Source organism: Ammospiza nelsoni, chromosome 1 (assembly GCF_027579445.1).
Source record: "Ammospiza nelsoni isolate bAmmNel1 chromosome 1, bAmmNel1.pri, whole genome shotgun sequence".
NCBI classification, from domain to species: domain Eukaryota; kingdom Metazoa; phylum Chordata; class Aves; order Passeriformes; family Passerellidae; genus Ammospiza; species Ammospiza nelsoni.
Genome location: NC_080633.1, coordinates 6,169,034 through 6,191,290, shown reverse-complemented (window position 1 = coordinate 6,191,290; position 22,257 = coordinate 6,169,034). Strand labels below are relative to the sequence as shown.

General features: G+C 41.3%; 1 protein-coding gene across 1 annotated transcript; it reads left to right on the top strand.

Moving 5' to 3' along the window:
- Positions 1–453: 453 nt before the first annotated feature.
- On the top strand, positions 454–20,645 carry EXOG (exo/endonuclease G). Its single transcript, XM_059486932.1, has 6 exons — positions 454–619; positions 1,754–1,903; positions 3,521–3,660; positions 5,393–5,469; positions 8,492–8,606; positions 19,144–20,645. The coding sequence occupies exons 1-6, from the start codon at positions 472–474 to the stop codon at positions 19,603–19,605; spliced, it is 1,092 nt and encodes a 363-aa protein (XP_059342915.1). The 5' UTR covers positions 454–471; the 3' UTR covers positions 19,606–20,645.
- Positions 20,646–22,257: the final 1,612 nt, after the last annotated feature.

The window sequence follows — 22,257 nt, the reverse complement described above, 5'->3', positions numbered from 1 at the left end:
GCAGAAAAGAGTCTACACTGTCCTCTTGGCACCCACGTTTGAATACTTAAATTTATTAATGAGATCTTCTCTCGTCTTCTCTAGACGGAACATACCCAGCTCCCACAGCTTCTCCTCATAAGGGAGGTGATCTTTTCTTCTCCAGCTAAAGACTTTAAATCTCCTTTCTGACCCAAACCATTCTATGATCCTATGATTCAGTGAACCTCTGCGCTTGGAGCTCGGGCTGGTCACCCCTAGCCAAGCTCGACGGGTGCAGTTTAACCACTACAGTTCCGGTAGTCCCCATGAGGGAACTCACTTTATTTTTCCACAGCAATCGGGGAAACCCCGCCGGCCTCATCCCCTCACGCGGTGCCCCCGCACCGAGGCGATGCCGCCATGGCACCCTCAGGGCTGTGCCGTGAGGGGGCGCTGCGGGGCCGCGCCCGCCCCTTCCCTTCCCTTCTCCTCCCCTCCCTTCCCGCCGCCATGGCGGCCTTGCCCCGCCACCGCCGCTTCCTCGGCGGCTTCGTCTGCGGGGCCGCGGCCGGGGCTGCCGCGTCCTGCTGGGCTACATGGCGGCTCCTCCGCAGCCAGAGCCAGCCGGAGCCGGGCCCCGGGCGGGCCCCAGCGCAGGGTAAGAGCCGCGGGCAGTGGGGACGCCGCGGCCGGGCGAGGCGGGAGCGGCCGGTTCAGCGCGGTCCCGGGTCCCGCAGCCGCGCTCCCCACCGCCGCTACTGTTCCTAAACGCTCTCCTTCCCCTCAGAATTGCATTTTCCTTCTTTCCCCCATTCCCGGAATGCCCAAATAGTGCCGGGAGATCCTGGGGTTCCCCTGGTGCCTGCGCCGGGCTGAGTGGGAGGAGGTTATCTGGGGATGCTGGGCTGTAGCTTGTAATTAACAGCGCTTCCCTTTACACCTGCTCACGGCAGTGCTGGTGGCAGGAGAAGAATGTATATTTAGTTTTAAACACACTTTTGTGTCAGATCATAACTAAATTTCAGCTGTTGCTGCCCTGAGCTGAGGCTCGTTTATCAAGTCTGGGGTCTGGTGGGGTTCAGGTGTGGGGAGGGATGGTTGGGGCACCTGAGGGAGTGAATGGTTTTCTCTACAGCTTCAAGGCTTTAAAAGTACCGGATTGTGGGAAAGCAGAGGAAGAATGGCTCTAAAAGCATGAGTTGCTGTTGGACAGATGGCTGGAGAATGAACAAGACAGTAAGACGGATGTAAACATTCCTCCGTGAGAAAAAATTGTTGCTTGAAAAACTAATGAAAATTCAGTGAAGCTTTCATTCATTCAGCAGAGTACAAGCGTTCCCAGAGAGGGCAGGACTTGCTTGTGCCCAGCTTGTAAATCTCAGTTTGTGAGGAATTTGATTTTCAGCTCCAAAGGGTGAAATGTATGTGTTGATCTCCTGTGTCTGTAACTCCCTGTTGCCAGATTTGTCCCTGCACATCTGAGAGCTTTCCTTCTGTAGAAAGAAAATATCTCATAGCTTTTCTACTGCCTTCTGTAGGCATTAGAGTAGATAGATGACTTAGTCCTAGAGCTGAGATTCTCGTGTTAAAACATGATGAGAACCACAACTATTTTGGCAGATGAGAGTTTCACTGGATAGTTCTCTTAATATATTTTAGGACTTAATTATGGCTGTAACCTCAAGTAATTCCCTATACAGCAAGTTTATAGCCACTGAGATGTGGGTTTTTTACTGTCTTCTTTATGATCACATTTCATCTTTGGATGGTTTTCTGTTTATTTTTTCCTTAGAACCAGTAGAAGAGGCTCTGCTGGAAAGATATGGATTTCCTGAGGCTGGAACAGAGACCAGATGTTACACAAATCATGCACTGTCTTATGACCAGGCAAAACGGGTGCCTAGATGGGTGATTGAACACATTTCCAAACAAAAGATGCTGGGTATGTAGGTGTTTATTTGTTGCAGTAATAAGCAGACAGGACTCAGTTTCTTCATGCAGAAAAGCCAATCTTTATTTTACTGCTCATTTTTAAACAGTTTTTAAGACCTGGTGTATAACTCTTAATTGGTTCATAACTTTCTTGCCACTCAGTTCATTGGTTAGTAAATGGCATTTTACATGTCCATCAAATTTCACTCTTCCTGTTCAGTTTACATATTTTGTTCACTGATTCCCATGGGACAGATTTATGTTTTTGCAGGTGGGGAGGGTTCTGTTACCAGAATAGATTGTTGTGCTGACTGACTTTCATTCTTATGATTTTTTCACATGGGAAATTACAAGCTAACTGCTAGCTTAGCTAGAGTAGCAGGGCCTAAACCATATTTTATAAGGGCTTTCTTTAATAATATCTCTACCTGTGTACAACATTTATCTCCTTACATTTGTGATGCTCTGAATTGGCTTTGCTGCTCACAGAAAGTGGACCCTGGAGCAGTCAGGGAGAAAAGTCCTATAGTGATCTCAGGGAGGGAAGCTCAACTTGAGTTTTTATAACAGGAATGGAGAGAAGATGAAACAAGGAAAATTAACCTTTCCTTACTTGATTGGACCTGCAGAGTGCATAAAAATGGCTTTTGCTTCCTTAGCAGTGCAGTTAGTTCTGAGGTCCAGTTTATTTCAGTGTAGGCAGAGCTTTTAATGTACAATTCTTAGAGATTTGCTCAGAATGGCAGGAGAATGTCCATTTGTGAGATAAAAACTGAGCAAAGGGCATCAATTGTTCAGAGCTAGATTGGGCATTAGCTCCTCACTGCAGCCATTATTTACTCTGATACAGTTCTCATGCTCTCTCCCTGTTCTTTATGCAAGACAGAGGCTCAGTGATTTTCTGCTGTCAGTGGTGAATGAAATATGAGTGGTATACAGTCATTGTAAATTAAGTTTATAGCATTAGTTCAGTTTTTATAAGGCAGATTATTACTAATGGAGGTAACCATGTAATTGTAAAATGCTTTATGAAAGCAATAGCCCTCTAAATGTATCTAAATCACTGTCTTCAAATTACCTTTGAAAATTAAAAGCAAGATCTTGAAAACATTATGGCCAACCCTTAAGTAGCATCATTGATCCCACTTCTTTCTGAGAAGAAAACAGTAATTTCAGGCTTACTTTCAAGTGGGCCTTAACAGCTGAATTGTTAAAATGTTTTCCAAATAATCAGATACAACTAACTTCAAGTTGAAATTGAGCATCTTGAGGCATTCAGTTCTGATTTATGTCTGTAGCTACTCAAATTGAGATTTGAGGCAGAGCTGTTTTGTTTGAGCTGTTTGGGGGAAGATTGAAAAGTCATGATGCAAAACCCCATCTATTTTATTGGTAAGTAAGGACTTAGATATTTAAAACACATGGCAGAGAGAAATTAACATTACCTGTAAATGAGATGGGCAGAATTCAGATTAATGCACTGAATCCTTAAGCATGTAAAGGATTTACAAAGGATGTAAATCCTTAAACATGGGTCATCTGGCAAGATATGACAGAATTAGATCTTTTTGTCTTGTGATTATGATGGTTTCATGTTAATCTGACCATTTAATGTGTTGTTATTCAGGTGATGCAGATCGAAGGCACTGTAAATTCAGACCAGACCCCAACATCCCTCTGATGTTCAGTGCTGTCAATGAGGATTACCTTGGCAGTGGATGGTCACGAGGACACATGGCACCAGCAGGGGATAACAAATTTTCAACAGTAGGATTTTTTCTCCCATCTTTTTAATTTGTGTTTCTCAGCTGGAAAGGGTCAAAAGACCCTTTAGAAGTAATGTGCAATGTTCCTTTTGCAGTTTGTTTTGAGGTGGAGCATGATGTCATTATTGGTGCACAGAGCTGGATTTGGAGTTACAGGGTCTGTTCCTGACTGAGCAGTGTGGGATGCTCTCACAGTCTGCTTCAGGCATCTAAATCAGGTGCATGCTCTGGTGCCATAGCTCTCTTCATTAAATCACACCTACATCAGCTTGTTTGGCACAGATGATGTCTTGAACAGTGTGGTGTTAAGCAAATTTTCTCAGCCTCTTGCTGTCACATTGTCTACCTGTAAAATGAAGATGGTAACCTTCACCAAGAAAACCCTGCAAGGTTTCAAAGCTCAGTTAAAGAGAGACAGGGACAATGATGTCATTGTGGCCAGCAGCTGCTGAGATATTTAAGGCTAGATTGAGCAAAGCAAAGATGCTGTTAAACACTGTTCTGTATTGGCAAGGGGATTGCCTGGGTGATTTAAAAGGCTTTTTCCTTCCTTGCAATGTGTATGAGGTAAATTAGACCCTTTTGCCATAGTTCTTTCAGTCTATAAAATGTCTTCACCTACCATTTATTCAAGCTGTAAGAGAAGCATGCCTTAATGCCTTGGCTGACTCACAAAGCAGCTTTGAATTTATTGGATCCTCTTGTGAAATGTGCTTAATGCAGCAATTTGTTAATTAAGAAGCAGTTTGAATTTGTATTTCTCCAGACAGATAGTATTCAGTGGGGTGGAGTGACAGCACAGTGGCATGTGGTAAATGAAAGAATCAGTAGTTTTATTTCTATTGGAAATGTCTTTGTTGTTATTTATTTGTGATATCTGGGGTATTTTTGCTGGTGAGATCCCTGTGCACAGAGATCCTGGACCTGATTTGAAATGCAGTGAGATGATGCAGTCTTGCAAATAAAGGATTGCAAAAATTTAATTTCACAGTCTAATTAGTGGAGGTAATTTGCTCATTATCCTGAAGAGTTCTGTCAGTCCCATCACTTGCAAGAGTAGTATGTGAAAAATATTGAAAAATACAGGACCTGTGAAAATTCTGGATTAAGATCTTGGAATTTTTTCTCTCTGTATTTCCCTGTGTATGTCTTGTGATTTATCACCAGGTCCTTCACCTCTGGAGGTATGTGAGCTTCTGTTCAGAGATGTTTATGACACTTCTACAGTATGAAATTAAGCAGATATATGGATGTTTGACCATTATGGTCTCATAAATCATTTTATTGCCTGTACATTATATATGTGTAAAATATTGATGAGTATATCTAATAAAACTTATTCTTGTAGAAGAAAGAAAAAGTTAGCCATTAAACAGTCAAATAAATGAAAAGCATGCTTGAAAGTGTCCTTCCCTTTCAAAATGAAAAATGACTAGTTGCTTCCAAAGACATTACCAAACTGACACTGGGTGATAGTAATTCCTGTGCCTCCAGAGTTGGACATTCTCATGCTGTTTCTGCCAGGAAAAAAAATAGATAACTTTGCAAGGTTTCACCTCAATTGTGCACCTCTTAATCCTAAATAATTTTGTAGGTGTTCTGACTTAGGTTTTTCTGTGTTAATAGATGTTTAAACTAAACTAAAAAAGGGATTCTGATCCACAAACTGCTAAAATGTGTCTTCAGCTCATGACTGTTTCAGTGAAATTACATTATTTTCTTTCTCTATGCAGAGAGCTATGGCTGAAACATTTTATCTGTCTAACATTGTGCCTCAGAATTATGAAAATAATGCTGGCTTTTGGAACAGGTGAGAAATTACTTGTAAGTAAACTAAGTGAAAAATAGCAGCCAGTAGCCTAAATCAAAAATGGTTTATTTTTAAAGGTTCTTCACATTCAGGTATTTTAGAGCAGTTTGTCTGTAGAGGTCATAGGAGCTTTCTCTGAAATGAAAGGCAGCTCAGTCCTCTCAGTGAAAGAAGAGTGTAACAACTACTTTAGTTCTTAGTCAGTCAAACTATTGAGGACACATTTAAAATAGACAAAATTATTTCTTCTGGCTGATAAAAAGTCCCAGGCTCAACTGTCCTTAAGGAAGTTCCAGCAGAAGCAAGGAGAGGGTTTAGATCTTCCTCAAAGCAGCAGTGTGAGAGTATTCCCATGCCTGTGTGTGGCTGTTGGTTCCCTTTGAGTTGCAGAACTGAGTGCTCCCCACTGAGCCATCACTCCTCAGGTCTGAGGTGTCCCTGCAGGTCCTGGCTCCCAAGGAGCACTCAGGCAGGGGCTCTGTCACTTGTGAGTCCTGACTGAATTGACTTTGAGGTGCAGTGGTTGATAAATTTAAACTTGCTTCATGTAAGAGTTTTATTCTTCCCTTCCTTTGAGCAAAGATAGTAAAAGTGGCCTTCATCCAGTGCTTCCTGCACAGGACTTAGAGATGTGAAGGCTCAGAAATAGGAGGGGAAAATGATAAATTTCTCAAGGTTCACTCAAGGGAAGGTCAGCAAAATTATATACAGTGTTGTAATAAAAGTCCATCAAAACTGCATCATCATTCATCTGCACACTGCTTTCTTGTTTTACAAGAATGTGTGTAAAATCAGATGAGCCTTTCAGTAAGGTTATACTGTTTTATAGACAAATAAAAGGCCATAACATTTTAAGAAGGTTTTTTTCTTTTTTTAATAACTCAAATATTTGAGCATAAATTTTCCTTATACCAAAGCTAGGTGTTTGTATCAATTCAAGGTAGGGAAACCCTCTTTGTTTCCCTTAAGCAGGATCTCTGCCTAATCAGGAAGTTGTGGGGAGTGTTTGAAAATTTCCTCTGGCACTATCAACCCTGCAATTTTAGCAATTATTGCCACTTTTTCCCCAACCCCAGCACCCTATTCCCATAGTTTAAATTCATGAAAAAGGCAACAATGCCACTTTTTTTTTTTTGTAAGTAATTTCTTTAATAATAAATATTTTTAAGGATACCATATTTCACATGTGTTACATCGTTTCCTAGCTTCAATATTCTCTTCCTTTCTCTTGTTTTAGTTACTTGCTTCTTGACTTTTCTTCTGGGGTGCAGGCAGACAATGCACTTAGTCAGAAGTGTCTGTTGTTTTCTAAAGTGGTGTTTGTCCTCCTGCCTTGTGGTTTTGCTGGTTTCCCAGTTCCAGCTTTGGTAGTAGCCTGACTGTGGTGAGTCAGCTTCATTTGCCAGCCAGTTGAAAACTGATTCTCATTTTGTTTTGCTTGATTATGTTTCTGTCATATTGCAAAATTGGATCAACTCATGAGATGAGTTCAAGAACCAACATGGGGGATGGATTAGGAGTGGTCAGCTGGGACAAGGGGAAGTAGGACAAGGGGAGCAGTAGGAAAGGGAAGAGCAGGATTATAATCCAGCAAGCTGTTAATAAACTGCTGGACTGGCTCTGTGGTGTGCTCCATCTCCACCTTAGTATTCCTCATTCTCTTCCAACTGATATTTAACTGTTCCTGTCTTGTTTTGAGTGTCATGATTTTGATTTCATGGTCACTGTAATCTGACCTCTGTCCCTTTTACCACCAAAAGCCGTTTGCTCCCTAGCTGCATTTATTCCCATTCTTTCCAGGTGGAGTTTGTATTTCCCTTCCATGAGACAGCCTGAGGAGCTGGGCTTCTTGGAAGCAAACCTGGTGACAGTAGGAAAAGAATTCAGTTATAGTCAGTGCTTCAGTGTAGCACATGAAGAAAAGGTTCATTCTTGCTCATTCTCATTTGTGTGGCTCATTCTTGCTGATTTAACACACTAACCCAGCACAAAAGAAAAATAAAAACAACAACAAAAAAAACTGGTTTTGTTCAGAGTTGACAGATAAGGAATGTTCAAGTGGCCCAAGGGAGAGGTGTGAGGAACAGGAATTAGAGAAGGAGGTGAAACCTCCCCCTGTCAGAGGCAGCCAGATTAGCTGGGATAATGTTTTGTATTCTGTCTGTCCATTTGTGTGAAATGCAACTCTTACCTTTGTAGAGTACCAATGCTTGCTCACTGTATATTATTTCTGTAACAGTTGAGCTGTTAAATAAAAAATGTGCTGTATTCATAGAATTATAGAATTATGTGGATTGGAAGGAACTTTAAATACCACCTAGTTCCAACCCCCCTGCCATGGACAGAGACACCTTCCCCTAGATCATATTGCTCAAAGCCCCATCCAACCTGGCCTTGTTATCTTTTGTTTTCTGTAGAATAGATGTGATCCAGGAACTTCCTTATTTGAGAAATATTATATGCTGTAAACTGAATCAGTTAAAAAAGCAAAAATATGGTCGCGTTTCTGGAGTTACTACTTTATTTTGGAACAGTTTCATATCTATAAAGAAAACCAGTAGATTTAGGGGAAATGGCAAACAGAAACTTTAGAAAGAACTGTGTTGCAGGACTTTGATTCCTTGGGGATAAACACACAAATCCAATAATATGATAAAACCTTTCAAAGTAAAAATGCTTCAGCTTGCTACTTGGTACAATTCTTTCTCTAATCCCAAGTGACCACCAACAGTATATTTCTAGTGTCAAGTGTGGGAGTAAGTAGGGAACTCAGCTATTCAGACATGTGCTAAGGCTGCAGAAACCATTTTCAGATGTGTGCAGTAACACGTCTATCTGTGAATAAATGAACTTTATTTACAGAGGACAAATGGGAAGCAGGACTTGGGCCTACATTTTACCTACTTTGGCTTGTGAATCACTCAGATGAATCTGGAAAAATGCTCCCTGTCAGTATTTCACCCTTCCCTTCAATATTAAATCTTCCCAGCTGACTTTTCCCTGTCTGACAAATGTGTTCCAGAATGGAAATGTACTGTCGGGAATTAACGGAGAGATTTGAAGATGTTTGGGTTGTTTCTGGACCTCTTACCTTGCCTCAAACAGATGGTGATGGTAAGAAGAGTGTTACTTATCAGGTATGTATACATACATGTTGTTGGGATAATTGGGCAGTAGTAATTATTTATTTAAATTAGATATCATAACTTGATTTAACAAAAGTTGGGCATCTTAGTACAGGCAAAATGTATAAAATGTGCAATACTTGTTGAGACAGGATTAGCAGAAATGTTCATCTTACCTGTATGTGAAAAAGCAGAATTTTAAAATAATTTGTTTATTTACAGAGATCTATTTCATGTCCACAGTCAGCAGTAGAACTGTTTATCCAGTCAGAGTCAGTGGGGTTTGCTAATGCACAGGCATCTATTTAATCAGTTTCTTCATGTGCTTTAGAAACTGTGGAATGCAAGGGTAGGATGGGTCTCAAACTCTAGAGGATGCTGGAGTGTCAGTGCTCTGTTAATTTCACAAACAGTTGTTTGCTGCTGCACCATAGGCATCACTTGGATGAGGCCTTGCAGCTGAGATTCTGAGCATGCCAGAGTCACTTGGAAGACTTCACTCAGTGCAGTGTCAATGGTACCAATGCTCCCCTTCTTTTAGCCCCCTATTTTTATTACTTGCTTAAAATACTCTGAAGATTTATCATGCACAGTCTGTAGAAGCCATCACTGACCGGCAGATGGGCCAGGCTATGAAGTTGAGAGGTGAATTTATTGTTGCTTACCCAGACTTACTCTTAGTAGGATTGTGTTTAAACATCTGTAAGGTTTGAGCATGGTAAGATACTCAAGGGAGTTTTATCTTCTGCCCCCACTGCAGTGAGGTATTATTGCTATGTGCAGTTGCAGATGAACCTGGCATAATGCAAATAATAAATGCTGCATTTTACACCTCTTGAAAGAAACACTTTTCCTTGAAAATAAGGGGTTGGATCAACTGCAGCTTTAGCCTGTGAGCAATTCAGCTTCCAACCAGTTCTCTGAGGAGCAATGGATGAGCTTGCTGAAACAATCCTTATTTCACAGGGATGTGAGAGGCACAGAAGGGAGAGATATTCAGCTCCCAACACTGGCTTATTTAGCAGTAAGAGTTAGGTACTGTTTCTCCTTTATAAATACACAGCTGATTTCCTTTTGATTGAACTTGGAACTTGGTCATGATAGAATATGATTTTTCCCATTTGCTTTTCCCTTTTTACTTCTTGAGAAACTGTCCCTTATGTCCCAGCCAAACATGTCAAACCTTGACTGCCACAAAATCACAGCTTTGGATTTGGGTTTGCTATTTTTGGGGGCAGTTATGCATATCAAAGTGCAGAAGTAATAAGTTACCTTCTTCATGTTTAGTGGCAGTTACAAACTTCAGCTCTCCCCACATCTTTGTGAGGGATGTGCAGACTGTGCTCATTTTTCAAGTGGATAAATAAGCCATGGTTAAAGGGTATGACCAGTGCCAGATGATCAATTAGTGGCAAAGCCAGCTTTAGATTGGCAATCATTCTGTGCCACCCACGGGTGCTCACTTCACCATTGCCCTTTCTCCTTTCCAGGCCTTCCTCTGCCTTTCTTTTATCTGCCAGCCCTGATGACGGTCAGATCCTGCCACAAAATGCTTGGTAACCCAGTGCAATACAAAACCATCCATTCTGGGTTTGCTGGGCTAGTTTTGTACTGCTGTAGAAAGATTGAGGCAGCACACAGCTGGGAGCAGGAGGGAGATGTTCCCTCTCACCAATTTCAGCTGAGCATTTGGCTTCCTGTCACTCAGAATGGTACAGAGTTCTCCAGGCTTACACACAGCTTGCTGGGATTTGCTTCCTTGTAGCTGTCAGGATACTGCATTTATTTCTCATCCTTAAAAAATATATTCATCTTACATAGCAAGAAATTAAAAATCCTGAGCTGACTTGAACATTTTGTAAGTGGAAATCATTTCCAGGAAGAAGTTAAATCATCTATCAACTGCATCTATCAATGGTTTCACTTTAATCTTGCTCATCTTTCTCTTATTCTTCTCTAGAGAAAGTGTTTACTTAGAAGGGGAAGATTGCATTTTCTGAAAAATGATTGTCATTCTCAGTCTTGGTTTTGAAATGTAAATTTTAGTGTTCCACAGGTAAAAATCAGAGCAGACACTTCATCTTACAGACTTTATTCAAAATAACTTGATACCTGGATACAGTGATGAAATAATAGTGGCACAAAATGCCCACAGTGCTCATTCAGTTCTTGTCTTTTGTCTTCATCATCTTTGGGTTTGATGATAACACAATTTTAGGATATTTTAGGATTGTTTTACCAGTTTTGGTCTTACTATGAACTGAAGTTGTGTCACCACTTCTTCACATTGATAAATCCTTTTCTCAGCTTCCTACAGTGAGATTCATTATGTAAATTGATTTTTATTTAAGTACAGATAATGCTGTCTCCAAGTGGGAAAAGTAAAATAATGATTTTGTGAGGTTTTGTTTGTTTGTTTAAAATATTAAATTATTTGAGTCCTCTAAATAAATACAGGCAGAGAATATTGGAGTTCTTTAATTTTGAAATTTGTTCGTGGCTTAAATTTTTGTGCTTTGCATTGCAGTTGTACTTTGAGGAGAGAGACTTCAGAGTAGAGAGATGTGTTGGGTTTGTTTGTTTGTTTTTTCTTTTATCAACACATACACTTAGAGGAGGAAACACAAGGTGTCAGAGCACTGAAGAGAAGTTCTTTTCAAACAGACACCTTGGATATAATTGCAGTCATTGCCATTGATTTTGGGAGTCTGGGATTCTGCCCCTAAAGGAAGAACAGGAATGCTGGTGAAGGGAAGGGATCTCTCAGCTGTCTTTCAGAGTGAACTCAGCAGAGTTCACACAAATGGCTTCAGACTGAAAGGGGTTGTAGCCCTCATTGTCTGGGCAGAGGAGCTGATGTGAGATGTCCTTTCCTTTGTCCATGCTGTTCAAGGAGAAGTGCTGCAGTAACACCAGAGTGCTGAAACTCACAACCTGTAATCTGCCAGTGCCACTCTTAAGGCTCAGCTCCTCTCTAATGGTTTTGCTTTCAGACAGAGCTGTGAAAAGGAAAAAAAGGAAACACTGAAGTGCTACAATGAATGTGTCTGCATTGATTTGTTTCAGATGTTCTCTTCAGTTTTACTTTCCTTGTTTTTGGCTAAAGGAGTGGTGAAATATGTATCTGTGGTTTTACATGCTGGTGTTTTTCTCATCAGGCATCCAAAAAGGTTATTTTTAGATCACTGTGGAGGAGAAACAGAGCATTGGTCATGTTCCCAGTTCCTGCTTGGACTCTGGTACCATTTGCTCTTTAATTCTTGAAAGGGAATTAACCTTGAACTCCTTAGATGCCAGCATTGTTCTGTCTGTTGTCTTAAGTTGTGATATCCTCAGATATTTTCTGTCATTTCATCTGTCTCCAGTGGAGATTTTTATTGCAAACAGGAGATTGATGATGGTGCTTGCTATCTGAAAAACATATTTTGAGAATATATGTAGAATAGAATGCCAACAGGAAAAATCTATTCTGTGTCATTGGAGAGGCAGATGCAGGTTTTTCATCTTTGTCCAGATCAAATCAAAATGACATTGTCTTGTTTTATACATTCCTGCTATCCAGTTACTGTCACTTTAGTGATTTTCCTCTGTCAGCAGATTTGGAGTTTCAAATACAAATTTTGCAATAATTAACTACATCATGCTCAGTGCTCCACCCTCCCCATTCCCAAAGACATCCTAGTGAATGCTAATTTAAGAAGAATTAGCTGTGGCTGGCAAATGAAAATACAGTTTGGATAACATTTTGTTTGATGTTTGAAAAAGACATTTTAATGTACTTGATACTGGTACATGAGGTTCATACTGGAATCGTGTTTGTTGTTTAATTTTCTAAATTTCATCACCAGGCTGGGCCAGAGAGGCACAATAACCATTCCAGAAGGTATGATTGTCATCCAGAGATGACAACTCCAGAAGTTGTCATCTCTGTTAGTGACAAATGACTGGGAAACAAATTGCACTCTCAAATCTCTCAAATATGAGGTGGTACATTATGGTTTTACCCAGTTAACTTTCAGAACTAGTAGAGGTTGTCTCCTACTAAGATACTATAGGGGAGGGAATGCTTGTTAAAGGAGGAGATAAACATGGGAACTGTTCCTTGTTTGTTGGCTGCTCCAAGTGGTCCCAAGGCTACAGAGATTCCTACTGGATGTGGGTCCATCATAGATGTCCCATAAACTTTATGCAAAGGGTTCAGTCTTAGATCAGCTGGTGGAAACCACCAGAGCTCTGTCAGCCCTAAATTTAGATGTGAGGTACAAACTAATGGACTGGACAAGGTGGGAGGAGAAGAAACATGAGGGTGCAAGAGAGATTAATTGGGATTGCTTTTATTTAGCACTGTACCCATCCTGAAGGTTGTGCTGTTATAGGAAAAGGGATGTTGAGGACTGTGGTGAATTCTTTTTTAAGTTAATCTAAGTGAATTCTGTGGCAGCAGTAGTCTGTCATCATGTAAATACAGTTTATTACATACATGATATATATACATACCTCTTCATTATAGAAAAATAAAAAGGGGTTGGGGCATCTGTCTTTTAATGTCACAACTCTGTCTTCAGGAACAGTTGTCTTTTTTTTTTTTGCCATCTCTTTTCTTTTTTTCCTTCCCTTTTTAGGATTGCCAAATGATTTGGCAATAACAATCAGACCAGCCATAACAAATTAAATTTTCCTGAAGTACTTACATTTGTATTTTGGAGTGCTTGGCTGTGCAGATTGTTACTATGATTTTTATCTGTGGTGTTTTCTGGTCTGTGTGTTGCTAGGTCTGCCTTCACACCCCTCAGTTCTTCTCAGTGCCATCTGACAGAGCTCTCTCAAATATTGGGGGAAAACACTCTTGGCAGAATCAGTGCTGCCTAACAAACCCAGAAGGAACTTGAGTGAAGGCAGTTAATGCTGTCACAATGATGGAGTAAATAAAGTTACACTGATAGTAAATGGAATCTTTTGTACTGCCAGAAAGTCTGTACAGAATTCAATATCAAATGATAACAAAGCTCTGGGCTCTCAAAGGAGGGTCATATCAGCAGGAATGATGTTATATCTACAGTCAAAGATCTGATGGACCTGGCCTTGGGGGACAGGAATGATTCCTTGAATTCTGTCCACCAAGAAATGTGATTTAACTAATGTGGTGTTAATTTTGCTACTGCCAGGTGGAGGGAGAAGGACTGTCACAGGACCTAGGTGTGCTTTTATCAGACAGTTCTGTTTGCAGTTCTGGCTCACTTCTAAACTCAGGTTAGAATTTCACAGAGAGTGAAGAAACAGCTGCTGGAGTGTCAAGGGAATTTCTGGAGGTGACATTTTAAAGTATTTGATGGTGGTGCCATCTGATGCAAGGACTCTGCAGTGTGTGCTGGTGGTTGAGACATGATAGAGAGTGATTTCTGCTGGCCACGTTCTGAGGGGGTCACGGGTAGCTGACAATCCAGAGCTGGCTCTTGCTGATGAAGGGCTCCTTAGTCCCTTCTGCTGATTCTCTGCGCAGTGGATTTTCGGGTTTTAGTCACTAGGTGGCAAAATACCACTTCTGGATTCATGAGCCCTTTCTTTTTAAAATGATCTGTACCCTTGCAGAGGAGGATAATTTTTTGGCAGTCTGGGAAGTTGTAACAAGTCCAGTGTAAAATTAAAATTTGATAACATTGGTTTGTGTTTAGAATTTCCACTAATAGTAGCACTCTGTTTTCTTCTCATATAATCTCAACTGTTCTGCCAGTATACTTATATTCTTTTTCACTTGTTCATGGAGTTTTCTATCTCATAAACTCCAAAGTGACATTTTTAGGGACTGCCTTGTAATTTATCTGATTACCACCATGAAGGTGGCATTAGTTAATGCCAGGTGTTTAAACTTACTCTAGATGCCATTAGCAAATGTCTTCATTAATTATTTTGATATTTAAGAACTCCACAGGTATTATCAAATTTACTTCCTCTGTTTTTAAAATCTGCAGTCAAGAACAGGATTTGGCCAAAACTGGGAGGAGAGCCAAGCTTAAAGCAAATCCTCGTCCAGTGACTTGGCTGTGAGACTGAATTTATCAAAGCTCTGAATTCTCTCAGGTTTAAGAAATGTTCTGCCCTTATCTGTCCCTGTGAACTCTTTAGGTTTCTGCTTACCAAACACATTTGTTGTTTTAGTGATATGTAAACATCTCTGAATGTCAGGAATTGCACACATTTTAATGGCCTGCCCTCATGACAGCTGTCCACATTTAATTGGGCTTTGAGAACAATAACAAATTCACACACACTTGTGGAATGTTAGTAACAATGTCAGTAATGATAGAAAAATAATAAACACTGCTCTGAAAATGACAGTATGATAATGTTACATTATTAAGAGATATGAGTTCAGTTTAAGAAACAAAACAAAAATGAAAGGAGTAAGTAGCTGCAAAAATTTAGGGCAGTGCACATTTTTACATTGAACTGATACAGACAGCAAAGCATCTGAAATGTTACATTGGTTTCCCAAATGATGGGAAAGAAATACATTTAATGCTATAAAAAGAAGGCTTTTAGCTTGAGTGCCTTTTTTTTTCCATGTTTCACGAGCCTGTTGAAAATTCAGAAGATTAAGCAAAATTTTATAGCAATAGCAAAATGGGGATTTTCAAAGGATTGCACAAAAATTTGCCTTGTTGGCTGTTACCACATGATGTGAAAGCATGTGGGACAGCAGTGATTTCAACAGGCAATTGCTGTATTTTCTTGCTTGTATTGGAGCACAAAACCCCTTTTAGAATCACAGATACTCTTAAAAAACTGCAGTTCTTCTCCAGCTGGAACAGAGAACTGGTTCAGGCCTTGATTTCTGAAAGATCATCTGCTGCCTGTGGATAGACAGGCACAAATCAAAGTCAACATCTGTGCATGGATAATCTTGAACCATTTTCCATCCTGTTACAATAGGAGCATATGCTCTCTGCCTCTGCCAGGCAAAGCACTGAGATAAATGGCATGGTGCAGATCTGGGTAGGAATTGAGGCTGCTGAAGTTTAGGAGGAAAATCCTCTAGGTGGCAATAAGAAATAGAATTGTGGAGTTTGTTTTTCCTACCTCTTTTCTTCTATTCCAAATTTCACTTTTGCAGTGTCACACTTCTTTCTCTGGGAGTTTAGCTGGTGAGGGGACAACTCTGTGGAAACCTTTCTCTGCAGTTTCTCTATTTTCTCCAATAAAACAGCAAAGTGTGGGATATTACAGGGAGTCATGATGGAGATACTTTGCTGTGCCCCAGAACTGCATTTAACTCCTTTTTTAACAGAAATCACTGTGTCACACTGCAGAAATTACTGGTCATGCATCCTGTGCATGGTGCACATAAGTGTTAAAGTGCAGAAAAAGACATTTATTCTTAATCATGCCTATTTAGTCTGTCAGAGAAATCAGGTACTGCCCTTTGATAGTGTTCTCCAGCAGAATTAGCTGGGGATAGAACTTTTGTGCCCTGTTTTGAGTAAGGAAGGGACACCTGTGGACTCTGGACAGTTAGGGCAGCTGAAGATGGTTTTATCTGCTGTAACACTATGAACACTCAGTGAAGTTATTGCAGTAGTAGTTTGCTGCTGTTCAAAGAAGTTGGTATGAAGCCTGTGCACTGCTTGAATATTATTTAAATTCTCAAAAGTGAGTTTACATGGAACTGAAAAGGTACATAAGTTACATGCCTGACTATTACAGGTACAGAGTTGAATTTAGATCTACATTTCTCAAAAGGCTAGCCCTTCCTTCATTTTGAACTATTCCTCTCTGTTTCTTCTCCTCTCTGCTCCTAGGTGCCCGTACTGTGCATAAATGTGCATGATTTTGCATAGAATATATATATTTGCATAATATTACATAAGCACCGGGTCTGTTTTCCCTTAACACCCACTTGAGGCATTCAGCATTTCCATCTCATACCTAAGTGTTTTGTGTGCAGCTCTATTCATTCCCCAGCCTCTTTATCCACCCACTCAGCCCTCAGCCTCAGTCCCCAGTTCCCTGAGCTCACTCCACATGCGTTCACCTGTTTGTTTTACATATTCCATGTACCCCCACTAATTGGAGATCCTTGTGCAGCTCCATCTGTGTGCTCGCCCTTCCTCTGGTCTTTTATGCAGCAGAGTGAGGATGCTGGGATGTGGATGTGTGTGGGAGGTGTGGAGAAGGAGGGAGCTGAGCTAAGGAGGACCTGCTGCATATCCATGGATTTGTAGTGGGAAAAGAGTGTGCAGAGAGGCCTGGAAAAGGCAGGGATGCTGCAGGTCAGGAGATTTTTGGCCCAGGGAGATGCTGGATATAGCCCTGTCTCAGCAGGCTATTGCCCCTTCCTCCTCTTCCTCACCTTCCTCCCTGCCCTGGGAATGTGCAGGAAGGGGGATTGCAGTGCAGGCTCTGCAAGCTCCCTGCTCCAGGGGAGAGAAGGTGCCCCAGCCTTTGGCTGTGTCATCACTGGGTGCCCTTGGGTGAATATGGAAATGGGAACTCCTCACTCTCCCCTTCAGGGATTTTCTTGGCTCCCTCCCTCTCACCCCCAGTATTTTGCAGGTACTCCCCAGCTCCAGTGCCACTGATCTCAAGTAGGTTAAAGCTCCCAGCACCATTTATTTTGTAATTCAGTGTTAACTCACTGTGTGTTGCTGCACTGGTTTAAGTACATTTGAGCATTACTGGTGCATCCAGTCAGTTTTGATTATTTATGGTGTTGGTCCTGGGGAGGTGTAGCTCTGGTTTCACATGCACAGAATGCTAAATGCAAAGTGCTTTGACACTCAAGAGCTCTCATTTCCCTATCAGCACATCATTGAAAGGGAGAGGAGATTTGGCATAAGGCATTTATTCCTTAACCAGTTTCAGTGATTGTTTGATGTCTAGGCAGGGTATTACCTGGGAGAAGGTTGGTGGCATAACCGTGACAATTTTTGTAAGAAAACAAAAACCAAAAAATCCAAACCCCCCTCAAAAAACCAAAACCCAATCCAACCAAACCAAAACACCCCACAAGAAGAACAAACTCACACAAAATCCCACCCCCTCAAAAAACCAAATAATCAAAAAAGTTTAAACTACAGCAAAACTATTAAATAGCCTAATTTAGGGCAAGGGAGGGAGGTATTTTAGAACACACAAAGAAATCTCAGAGCACATGTTTCCCAGAAACAGGAGTAATTTCTACTACATTATTGCACAAAACATGAAAAAAAAATCATCAGTTTTCCCTTTCTCCTGAAGGTACTTTCTCTGGTTTTGGTCTAATCAGTAAGACTTTATGACCAGTAATTTAAAAAACTTTCAACAGAGGTAGAGGACACAAATCACTGAAAGAATTTGTAACTCAAATTTAATTAATATTGGAATAGACCAACATGAATCTTGGTTCAATAGCCACAGGCAAAATTTAATTTTAAAAATGTATTTCCATTTGCAGAGGGCTGAATAATCAGAAGAAAAGTGTGCATAGGAAGTGTTTATTATGTGATTGAGTTATACTCAATACATGAGTGGACAAGGCATGTCTGAACTGTTGACACTTTCAATTAATGTGATAAATACCTGCTTTCCCTGAAATAATATTTTAAATGTATCTAATAAAAACTATCAAAAAAAATCAAAACAATCAGTGTTTGCTTTTGCAGGTATTGCAAATCCTAGAAACAGCACCAAATTCCTGGATTTTATATTCAGAATAAAATGCCTTTGTAGTTTTTGTAAGGGATCTGCATCTTTTCCTTTGCAATTAGAATAAAGGCATGGATTTGAGAAGGATACTTACAGAAGAGTTATGCAAAACTCAGATTTTTCCATGTGTGAACCTGTTACACTCTCTTAAGATGACAGATTCAGTTCAGCAATAGGAAAGAAACAAAAAACCTTAATTCAGTGCATGCATGAGTCTACGTTTTTGAGTCCTGGAGAGATTACATTTGCCATCAATAGGTGTATTCTCTTAGAGTTATCCCTGGCACAGGGTGGGGTGAGATTTATACACTTTAAAGTGTGACACTGTAACAGTCTTAATCCTCCACTCTTGGGGCTGCCCTTAAATCCCTGGATCCTGGTCTGAGTGACGCAGGAGAAAACCCAACATGTACAAGCACTGAAGTAGGGAATTTATGGAAGAAATGGGGCATTTTCTTTGGATAGGCTTCTCTTCCAAGAGGATACTGAGTCACTGAATGTACTTTATATCTGGATCCCCTCAAAAAAATGCATACTTAGGTAAAGTAGCTTTTAAATGCTACCTGGATGTGGGTAATAGAGAGAGAAAAAAATAAGTGAGTTGGTTTGAAATGTATATTAAAACCTCCATGGTTTGGAACTGTCAAGTCAGGAACTTCTATTGTGTGTTATAATATAAGTTACTGTAGTTACACAAAGGAGAGGAGCTCCAGAGAGAGGGAACATGAAGATGTGGTGCTTAGGGACAGGGTTTAGTGATGATCTTGGCAATGCTGGATTCATGATTGCACTTGATAATTTTAAAGATGTTTTCCAAGCAAAACAACGCTGTGATTTTTTATCTCTAACAGTCCTTTCCTTTTGGCAGGTGATTGGAAAGGATGATGTGGCTGTCCCATCCCACCTGTACAAGGTGATCCTGGCCAGGAGGAGCAGAACATCCTCAGAGCCCCTGGTGCTGGGCGCTTTCGTGGTGCCAAACGATCCCATCGGCTTCAGCCACCAGCTCACCGACTTCCAAGTCAGCATTGAAGACCTGGAAAAAATGTCAGGTTTAGTTTTCTTCCCCCAGGTGGACAAGACCAAAGATGTTAAAAACATCTGTGAGGTGGATACCTGCAAACTGATGGGCTTCAAGGAGTTCACTCTGTACATCACTGCCCGCAAAGTGCAGAGCGCCCGCACGCTGCGCCGGCTGGAGAAAGCCATGGCAGAGCTGCAGGAGGCAGGAATTGAGCCTGATGAGTATCTCCTGAAGCTTTACAAGAAGAAGGAGGAAGAACTGCTGCAGGAAAAACCAGTAGCAGCTAGAGAGGGGAGAGCTGGCTGAGTATTCAGGAAGTTGTTTGGGTTTTTGGAAAGGGGAACTGAAGGCAGACACAAAGACGAGGGCTCCTTGAATCATCCTTTTTTGAGTTGTGAGAACAATAAAGAAATATTTGGAAGCTGATAGGCTTGGAATAATGCTCATTCTTGTGTAACACAGTGCAAACACATGGTTTTCTGCACTGCTTAGACATTGGAAGTGTAAATGAGCCTTTTCTGGCCTGAGTGGATCACTGGACCTCCAGGAAAGGCTTTGTGCTATTTTCCACCTGGCACGTCAGGCTTAGGATTTGTGTGGAATCTCTTCTAGGAATATCACAGAAATAGACAGTAGACACCTTGGGAGTACAGCTGGAATGTGTTTAAATGGAATTCCACCCACAAATCTCTCTACTGCAGTGCCGTAGAAGCAATTGTACTTTCTGGAATATTTTGAAAATTAATTTAAAAATATTTAGTTTAACACTCTTATCAGAGACATGTAAGACATAATCTGGTCTTCCCTTAGTTGTATTAACTGAAACCTCTCCTGATCTTGTGTGGTCTGGATACTTCAGCGTGTCAGGAGCTCACAATTGTTATAATTTGCATCAAATTTAGTTCATCGTGTATAATTCTGCAATTTTTTGTAAGAAAACCCCAATAGAACTAAAGTTTAATCAAGTGCCTACCAGTGTAGTTTGGGTTTTCACAAATGAATGTAAGTTTAATATTAAATTTTCACCACTAAGTTTGGATAAACATGTTTTCTTGCATATTGTTTGATCTCAGAGGTGAGCATTACTTTCTTTTTGGTTGTTGTAGTCACTGGCTTTTTTCTTAATATCTGCCTTTGGACTATAAACTGTGCAACAAAACTTGTATATTGACTGAAAATGCATTTCCAGTTCTTTTTCAATGGGAACTGATGTTTATCAGATTTGCATCTACTTGGAAGATTAAATGATTTTTTTTTCATTAGTTTTGTACTTTATTTGTGCAACTTACTGTGATTCCGACATCTTACATCTGGAAAGAAAGAGTAAAATCTGGAAATATTTAGAATTTTTTGATGGTGTGAGTTGATAGACATTTGGATAAAGACACCTTCAATAGTTTTCACATGAAAGAAGGGTCATGTAGTGCCTGGCTGAATGGGGCTGTTTCCATAAAGGATGAGTCAGGAGCATTATTTGGATGCTGGGAATCATCAACTGCAGGTTCTCAGAACTCTGTGGTTTCCTTCTTCTCTGCTCAGTTGCAGTATCCCAAAGCAGATCACTTCATAAAGCAAGCCATGGTTCCCATGACACTTTTGTGTTTGCCAAGAGCATGTACTCAAAATCCAGACATTAAATCCACAGAAATGTCACTAGCTAAGGACATCATAAAAGCCTGCTGCTCACATGAATTGGAGAGAAGTTGTGTGAAATCCTGACAAAATGTTTGCTCATTTCAATTTTAGCCCAGAATTGTGGTTGTAAATCCTATCAGATGTAACAAAAGCAGTAAATTGCAAAACAAGGAGCCACATTTCCCTTTGCAGATGTGGGAGGTGTTGGAAGGCTGGGGTTGCCTGGAGTAACAAAATGCCAAATTGTTCATGTGCCTCTTGGTGGTCCAGTGAGTGCTTCACTGGAGTCCAGGCTGCCTTTGGGCACTGCCATGGTGTCACCCTTTGAAACAGTTCCTGTTCACTGCCCTTTGCATTCTCTTTTTCCACATTATTTGAATTATTTATGTTTTTTTATTCAGCTTTCCACCTTCCTCCTCACCTTCAGCTGAGAGGTCACAGATCTCCCCTGTGGTGCTCACACACCCATGGATGGCTGAAACACAACTCAGTGCTACAGATTTGGGTCCATCCATAGCAAAACCTGCCTTGGGACAGTGCCAGGTGTGCACGAGGAGCTCCAGGTGTGTGTCAGGAGCTCCAGGTGTGTGTGAGGAGCTCCAGGTGTGTGTCAGGAGCTCCAGGTGTGTGTGAGGAGCTCAGGTGTGTGTGAGGAGCTCCAGGTGTGTGTGAGGAGCTCAGGTGTGTGTGAGGAGCTCCAGGTGTGTGTGAGGTGCTCAGGTGTGTGTGAGGAGCTCCAGGTGTGTGTGAGGAGCTCCAGGTGTGCACGAGGAGCTCCAGGTGTGTGTCAGGAGATCCAGATGTGTGTTAGGAGATCAAGGTGTGTATGAGGAGGTCCAAGTATGCATGAGGAGCTCCAGGTGTGCTTGAGAAGCTCCAGATGTGTGAGGAGCTCCAGGCGTATGTGAGGAGCTCAGGTGCGTGTGAGGAGCTCCAGGTGTGTTTCAGCTGCTCGTGTGTGTGTGAGGAGCTCCAGGTGTGTGTGAGGAGCTCCAGATGTGCACGAGGAACTCCAGATGTGTATGAGGAGCTCCAGGTGTGTCTGAAGAGCTTCAGCTGCATGAGGAGCTCCAGGTGTGCACGAGGAGCTCCAGGTGTGTGTGAGGAGCTCCAGGTGTGCATGAGGAGCTCCAGGTGTGCATGAGGAGCTCCAGGTGTGTGTCAGGAGCTCCAGGTGTGTGTCAGGAGCTCCAGGTGTGCATGAGGAGCTCCAGGTGTGTGTGAGTCACTCCAGGTGTATGTGAGGAGCTCCAGATGTGTGTGAGGAGCTCCAGATGTGCCTGAGGAACTCCAGGTACCATCCCTTGCTGCTGACAGCTCACC

What these genes read in the sequence shown, in the direction of transcription:
- EXOG (XM_059486932.1), top strand. Translation starts at nt 472, where the DNA reads ATGGCGGCCTTGCCCCGCCACCGCCGCTTCCTCGGCGGCTTCGTCTGC. An exon ending in TTCCAAACAAAAGATGCTGG is followed by an intron (nt 1,904 to 3,520) that starts GTATGTAGGTGT and finishes GTTGTTATTCAG; the next exon opens with GTGATGCAGATCGAAGGCAC. An exon ending in AATGCTGGCTTTTGGAACAG is followed by an intron (nt 5,470 to 8,491) that starts GTGAGAAATTAC and finishes AATGTGTTCCAG; the next exon opens with AATGGAAATGTACTGTCGGG.